Source organism: Epinephelus fuscoguttatus, linkage group LG3 (assembly GCF_011397635.1).
Source record: "Epinephelus fuscoguttatus linkage group LG3, E.fuscoguttatus.final_Chr_v1".
Taxonomy (NCBI): Eukaryota; Metazoa; Chordata; class Actinopteri; order Perciformes; family Serranidae; genus Epinephelus; species Epinephelus fuscoguttatus.
The window spans coordinates 45,381,482-45,389,592 of NC_064754.1; the positions used below are offsets into that span (position 1 = coordinate 45,381,482).

Below are 8,111 nucleotides of genomic sequence, written 5' to 3' on the forward strand. Positions count from 1 at the left end.
TTGTAGTATATGAACTTAAATTCAACACTGTGTTTAAAATGTCTCTAAGCCACTACTTCATGTCCTCCCTCTGTACTTCAGAGTCTCTGCCAGATCTCCTCACAGCTGTGAAGATCTTGACAGGCTCTACAGTTGAGATCGCCGCAGCTTCCGTGGGAGAGACCACCCTGGTAAAAGCTGTCCAGAAAATAGAGGACGATGGAAAAGGTTTGGACTTCACACTGGAGGTGGTAGAGCCAGAGGTCCTGGAGGCAACCACAGAGGTGGGAGCTAAAGAAGCAGCAGGTGATGAGGCAGCTGATGAAGAAAATGAGGAGGGGCTGAAGTCTGCAGAGCCTGATGTGGAATCTCCCGCTGCTGAAGAGCTTGCTGAAGATGAAACATCTGGTTCTGTTGCAGCAGATGAGGAGGCAGCCTCTTTTCTGTCTGAGGAACCTACAACCTCAGCCCCAACAGTGGAGGAGGTGGGTGAGGTTGAGTCTGAAGATCAGGCTGCGGTCCCTGAAGCTGTATCAGAGGAGGCTGTCTCTACAGAGGCCTCACCTGAAAATGCTGTTCTTGCCGAGGACACTACACCAGCTGAGGAGGCCACCAACACTGCTGAAGCTGCCTCAGTGGATGTGACGACACCTGCTGCTGAGACATCAGTGGAGGAGGCAACAGTTGAAGCATCAGCAGAGGAAACAGTTGAAGCCGAGGCAACGCACAGTGCAGCAGCAGCAATTGTGGACTCAACTCAGCTGGCAGCAGCCTCCTCTGGGTCAGACCTAGAGGTCCTTTCAGCTGCGGAAGCAGAATCTACATCAGAGGCTCCAGTACACGAGGTCAAGCAATGCCACTCCTGCCACTCTGCTCCACTCGCAGCAGAGGACGTGGCGCCACCTGCTGCTTTGGGAGGGCAGCTGGCCAGTGAAGAAGCTGCGGATATAACATTGGAGGTCAAGGAGGCAGTGTCACTGGTGGAAGGACAAAGTAAGAACACACTGTATGAACTGCCAGTCACAAGTATTTGAACACCCAATAACCTGCCCACTTTAGCTTTACCCACAATGCTGCATAATAGCTCAACTTGTTGCTCTCTTGTTTTGTTAAATGTAGATCAAGGAAACAGAAACAGTGGTGGAGTAGATGATAGAGTAAGACCCGCCCAAAAAACAGTGCTCCAGGGATGATGTTTTTCTTTAGGCCAACACAGAAGTTAACATCGCCCTGGTTCCCTCTTCAGAAAATTAATAAGTAGAGTAAATTTTGGATTATTGCAAAAAAAAAAAAAAAAAGAACTCTGTAGCAAACAAACATTTATGATACATTTACTTTTCACTTTTATGATTTTCGAAGCCCAAATGCATTCACCAGAATAATTGTAATAATAATAATAATATTCTTATTTGTATAGCACTTATCCATAAAAGGTTACAAAGTAAATGGACCTACATTTGTATAGCGCCTTTCTATTCATCCGACCACTCAAAGTGCTTTTTTTACACTACAAGTCACATTCACACACTGGTGGCTGAGGCTACCCTACAAGGTGCCACCTGCTACCTAATTGTTTTTTTTTTTTTTTTAAACACACTCACACAGCTTGGGGGTCAGTATCTTGCTCCAGGATACTTCGACATGTAGGGGGGATGCCGGGATCGAACCGCTGATTTTCTGATTGGTGGACGACCCGCTCTACCTCTGAGCCACAGCCGCTTCACAAAGTGCATGACATTCAGATAACATTAACGTTACAATATTTAAAAAAAAAAAAATAAAAACAAAGAAGAAAAACAAAAAAGAACAAAAGGAAATAAAACGCATAAGTTACAAATCAGGCATTCAAAGGGAAAGCTTTCCTATAAAGACATGTTTTAAGGAATGATTTAAAAATGGGTAATGTGCTAGCGAGCCTAATCTCCTCAGGCAGAGAATTCCAGAGCCTCGGGGCCTTGATGGGAAAAGCCTGGTGACCTTTAGCTACCAACGTTGACCTAGGGACGACTAGTGAGGGTAGGCTTGAGGATCTCAGGTCATGATGTGGAGCAATGGTAGTCAGAAGCTCAGCTATATAACTGATGATTAATTCTTTAATTAAGATTTTAGAGTTGCTACAGGACCCTCTGCCCACCTCTGTCCACTGCCCACCTCTCCCAAAATCAGTGTGGAGGTGAGCAATCAGACATCAGCTTTCAACCTGTGTTCCCATTTTGTGAGCTACATCTTTATATTAAAAGACTTTTCACTTTGAAAGGTTAGGTTAATTAGTTGTTTTATGAAAGACATGTGCAGCGAACAGCCCACATCAATAAACCTACAGTAATGAACATGCATCATATGAAGAACTGTAAAACACGTCTGCATGTTTGTTCTGCTATTTTGAGTCTTGAGATGAATAGAAAATGAAGTGACATGTTACAAAATAAAACATTGTCAGTACAGAGAGGTACACTTAAAGGACCTTTATCAGTGAATGCTGCTAGATTTCTACAACCCCTATTCCAAAAAAGTTGGGACACTATGTAAAATATAACCAAAAACAGAATGCAATGGTTTGCAAATCCTTTTCAACCTGTATTCAATTGAATACAATACAAAGACAAGATATTTAATGTTCAAACTAATGAACTTTATTGTGTTTTGTAAATATACACTCTTCCTGAATTTGATGCCTGCTGAAATACCAACACTTAATGGCCGTGAGCTTCAACCTCACAAGTGGCACTGCACTGAAAACTGACATGATTGTATAAAGGATACTACTACATGGGCTCAGGAACACTTTGGAAAACCACTGTTAGTAAACACAGTTCGTCATTGCATCTACACTGAACAAAAATATAAATGCAACACTTTTGTTTTTGCTCCCATTTTTCATGAGCTGAACTCAAAGATCTTAAACATTTTCTATATACACAAAATACCATAAAGGCTCTGGAGAAGAAGCCAAGTTAGTGACATGCAGTAGAGCCGAGTTAGCGTGATTCAGTAACAGGACATGAGTGTTAGCAAAGGAGAGAGAGAGAGAGAGAGATAGAAGGTGCTTGGTGTATTATAGGAGGTGTATTATAACTAACTAGGGGCTGGTCAAAAGGAAAGTCTTAAGTCTTGTCTTAAATGTGGAGACAGTGTCTGCCTCCCAGACCGTAACAGGAAGATGATTCCACAGAAGAGGAGCCTGATAGCTGAAGGTTTTGGCTTCTGATCTACTTTTGGAGACTTTAGGGACCACGAGTAACCCTGCGTTCTCAGAGCGCAGTGTTCTGGTGGGATAATAAGGCACTATGAGCTCTCTAAGATATGACGGAGCTTGACCATTTCAAGCTTTGTAAGTTAGGAGTTGGATTTTAAATTCAATTCTAGATTTTACAGGGAGCCAGTGCAGAGAAGCTAAAACAGGAGAAATGTGATCTTGTTTCTTAGTTTCTGTTAGTACACGTGCTGCTGCATTCTGAATTAGCTGGAGAGTTTTTAAGGACTTACTAGAGCTACCTGATAATAGAGAGTTACAGTAATCCAGCCTTGAGGTAACAAAAGCGTGGACCAATTTTTCTGCATCTTCTCAGGTCAGGATAGGCCTAATCTTCACAATATTATACAGATGAAAAAACACAGTCCGTGAGGTTTGTTTTATATGGGAGTTAAAAGACAAATCTTGGTCAAATATTACTCCGAGGTTTCTTACGGTAGAGCTAGAGGCCAGAGCAATGCCATCCAGAGAAACTATATCATCAGGGAAAGAGTCTCTGAAGTGTTTGGTATCAAGAACAATAACTTCAGTTTTGTCTGAATTTAACATCAGGAAATTGGAGCAGGTTTTTGTGTCTTTAAAGCATTTTTGAAGTTTAGATAATTGATCGGTTTCTTTTGACTTTATCGATAAATACAATTGAGTATCATCTGCATAGCAATGGAAATTTATAGAGTGATTTCTAATAATGTTACCTAAGAGAAGCATATATAAAGTGAACAGAATTGGTCCGAGTACAGAACCTTGTGGAACTCCAAAACAAACTTTAGTACATAGAGATGATTCATCATGAACATGAACCAACTGAAAACGAGCAGATAAATAAGATTTAAACCAGCTTAGTGCTGAACCTTTTAGGCCAATTAAGTGATCCAGTCTCTGTAGCAGAATTTGATGGTCAATTGCGTCAGATCTCGCACTAAGATCTAATAAAATAAGTACAGAGACAAGTCCTTTGTCTGAAGCAATCAGAAGATCATTTGTAATTTTAACTAGTGCTGTCTCAGTGCTATGATGCACTCTAAATCCTGACTGAAATTCCTCAAATAAATTATTATCTCGGAGAGTCACACAGCTGGTCTGCGACTACTTTCTCAAGGATCTCTGACATAAAGGGAAGATTAGATATTGGTCTATAGTTGGCTAACACCTCTGGATCCAGGGTGGGCTTTTTTAGGAGAGGTTTAATTACAGCTGCCTTAAAGGACTGTGGTACATAGCCTGTTAATAAAGATATACTGATCATATCTAATATGTGAGTGTTAACTAAAGGTAAGGTTCCTTAAGTAGCCTAGTTAGGATGGGATCTAAGAGACACGTTGATGAGTTAGATGAAGAAATCATTGAGACCAACTGAAAAGAAACCTTGGGTTGTTCTTATTTTCTTCTATTAATGCTGAGTAATAGTTTGCTCTGGCATTGCGGAGGGCCCTCTTATATGTTTTGAGACTGTCTTCCCAGACTAAACGAGACTCCATCCAGATGATGTCTTTTTCGGGGATGTCCCTGCTAATGCCATCAAGACAATGAGACACATTCTGCAAGTGTTACAACAGCATGGCTTCATAGTAAAAGAGTGCAGGTACAAGACTGACCTGTCTGCAGTCCAGACTTGTCTCCTATTGAAAATGCATAAAAACAGAGACCCCGGACTGTTGAGCAACTGGAGTTATATATCAAGCAAGAATGGGAAAGAAAGTCACTTTCAAAACCTCAACAGTAAGTGTCCTCATAGTGTTGTTAAAAGAAAAGGTGATGTAACACAATGGTAAACATGCCCCTGTGTCAAATGTATTGGTACGTGTTGCAGGCATCAAATTCAGAATGAGTGTATATTTATCAAAAAACAAAGTTTATGAGTTTGAACATCAAATATTTTGTCTTTGTACTGTGTTCAAATAATTATAGGTTTGCAAATAATTGCATTCTGTTTTTATTTCCATTTTACTCAGTGCCCCAACTTTTTTGAAATGGGGGTTGTAGATTTGAAGAAATCTTAACTGTTGAGCATCACATTAACATGACACAATAAAGAATATAATCTGGCTAAATTTACTGCTGCTCAATTTAACGATACAAAAAAAAAAAAAAAAAAAATCCCAATATAATATGAGTCTTCCCTTTATTTGGCTCTCACCACATGTATTTCTGCCTATATCCACAGAGCCAAAGGTGTCTGTCTGGACTGTAAAAAGCTGCTCAGTGATGTAATAGTACAGTTAAGAAGGTAAACAGTCAAAACAAGCAGAGCTAAAAGCACACCTATTTGTGTAGAGTTAGAGACAGTAGAATGGACATCTTACTCTCAGATAGCCACATTTTATATACTCAGTATATGAGGCCATGTAGACACTGTTATTATTATTTTTCTTTGCTCTCTATTAAATCCCTGCTGCCCATGTCCATTCTACTTATTTCAACTAGGATATGTATGTTGCAAAATGACACGTACACAAAGCTTGTGCATTTCTACCAAACAAACTTGTGTTGTGCTTGTTTGTTTCAGCCACAGAGACTATGGTTGCGATGACGACCCAGTCATGACATGACAGAGTGTGCCTTCCACAACACTTACTTATCTGTCAACCAAGCCAGAATGGTCAAGGAAAACAACATGAGGAAGGAGCAACTGGTTTCACTAGATAATGTGTTCTTTTTTGAAATGTTATAACAGAGATGTTGTTTTTTTATGTTTCCAATCTGTCCCTGCTCAAATTATATTAGTATTTGAGAGATGATTGCCATTATATCTCTTGTCCTCTAGGTGCCACTGTTGCAAAGCTTTTCATGACTAGTTGAATGGAGCACAAGTTTCTTTGTAGTTGTTTCTGTTGTATTAGGCAGTGATGGGGGCGGTTTGTTGTTTATGCTGTGATAGACTGATTTTCATAGATATTGCCGAACAATATCTATAAACGGTACCAAGATTTTTAAGTGTGAATTCACCCATTTGTTTCCTTCAAACTGATGAAGTCATTTTTCCACTTATGTCGGCTGATATTATAGTATAAAGATTTGTATTTTTGTCACTTTTGTCATAGTACATAGACTATCTTGAGGCATTTAAGTGTTTTAAGACCATTACACTTGTGCTGCTAATTTTAAAGGGATGCATTAGTTTCAAGGGGTCGAGGATATCTTTATTATCCCAAGGGGTAATTTGTTGCGTAGTCAGTATTACGAACATAACCAACCAAGAAAAAAATTAATATATAAAAAAAATTTAAAAAAAAACCATATTGGTAAAAAAATACAACACCAATGCTGATATTTGTTTTTGAAAGCTGATTTCAATTGATGTCAATAGTAAATCCATATGTTGGTGAATATCTATTATATATTTTGTTGTGTTACCACTGTCCGTGTTTTACCTTCTACAGCAAAAGACTGAAAAAAACCCAAAACATTTACTGGTAATATGAACTGATTTGTACTTAGACATTATATTCAACAATAATGTGACAATATATCTAAGAGTTGATGGATTATTTGCTTTAAAGATATTTGTAGGTACTTTGCATACACATCGCATACATACATACATCATATATTAACTATATATATCAATATATTACGTAGTTAATATAATATATATCAATATATTACATAGTTAATATATCACTTTGTAATTAGTCAACTGTGTCCCTGTTGTCATGATAATGTGCTCTCTTAGACACTTTAAATAAAGTGATGTGTTAACAATTTTATTCTGCTCTTTTTTGAATAAAATTATTGGTGTGTGAAACAGTGTTATTAAAGGGGAACTATGCCCATTTTAAATTCATACATGTTATTCCTGTGGTCTATGACAGTTGAAGAAATGTTAGTAAACAGGAACAACTCTCTCTGAAATCCAAAAACTAGAGTGCTTAAACTCAAATCTATGATGTCATAGGGTATAAAGTCTGGAGCTGCTCCATAAATAATGAACTGGGAAAAATGTTGTAGATGACACAGAGAGCACCCAGGGGAATGTTCTGAGTATATGGGCACATTTTCTATTTTAGAACTGACAGCACCACAATAGAATAGGATCATTTGGGTATGAACAAGAAAACAAGCAGTATGTGGGTCCACAAAATCAGTGTCCAATTCATTGTCTATAGAGCAGCTCCAGAATATGACATCACAAGTGTGAGACTTACTTTGGTTTCTAGCTTTGAGAGAATGTGCCTCGTATTCACAAATATTGGTTGAACTATCCTTGGCTGTGGAAATAACAAACTGGAATTCTTAACTTAGGTGGTGTTCCCCTGTAAATTTAATCTACATTGTAATGCACTGGTGAATGTCAGTGCCAGTGGCATTGTTAGGCCTGGGTGTCTGAGGCTTCAGCCCTAACTTTTTTTTTTCCTAAGATTTTTTTGGGGGCTTTTTTGCCTTTAATGGACAGGACAGGGTGAGGAGTGTTAAGTGGGGAGAGAGAGAGAGTGTGGGGATGACATGCAGCAAAGGGTTGCGGGCCGGGGTCGAGCTCACGACCACTGCAGCGAGGCATCACCTCCATGCATGGGCGCCGACACTATCCACTAAACTACTGATACCCCCAGCCCCAGACCTAAATAGCCCTGTGTCTAGTAATGTGTCATGTCGGTCATGCAATTAAAGCCCTCAGAAATTTTATCGTTAATCAAAAGTGCAAGTTTTGGGTCCTCTGTGTCATTCAAGCAGCACATTTTGTGTGATTGTGACAGAGAGAGAGCACACCAGTAATCACTTTAATTTTTCAGCTGGTAAAGGTGGAGCTCATTTTGAATGCTTAATACACTGCTGGGTAGTTTAATCTATAATTATACATAATCGTTTATTAGTTGATTATATTTTGTATTAATAATCTAAGTTTTCAAAGTAACTAAAGCAGACAAATAAATGTAGTGGA

General features: G+C 39.0%; 1 protein-coding gene across 2 annotated transcripts; it reads left to right on the top strand.

The window, feature by feature from the left end:
• LOC125886578 (uncharacterized) lies at window positions 1-6,485 on the top strand. 2 transcript variants are annotated; one of them, XM_049572902.1, is made up of 2 exons: window positions 1-972; window positions 5,739-6,485. In XM_049572902.1, exons 1-2 carry the CDS (start codon window positions 39-41, stop codon window positions 5,774-5,776), a joined length of 972 nt encoding a protein of 323 aa, XP_049428859.1. In that variant the 5' UTR covers window positions 1-38; the 3' UTR covers window positions 5,777-6,485. The 2 variants fall into 2 exon arrangements, with proteins under 2 accessions (XP_049428859.1, XP_049428858.1); XM_049572901.1 differs by lacking the exon at window positions 5,739-6,485 and adding an exon at window positions 5,397-5,459.
• Window positions 6,486-8,111: the final 1,626 nt, after the last annotated feature.

What these genes read in the sequence shown, in the direction of transcription:
- LOC125886578 (XM_049572901.1), top strand. Translation starts at nt 39, where the DNA reads ATGTCTCTAAGCCACTACTTCATGTCCTCCCTCTGTACTTCAGAGTCT. An exon ending in GTCACTGGTGGAAGGACAAA is followed by an intron (nt 973 to 5,396) that starts GTAAGAACACAC and finishes CTATATCCACAG; the next exon opens with AGCCAAAGGTGTCTGTCTGG.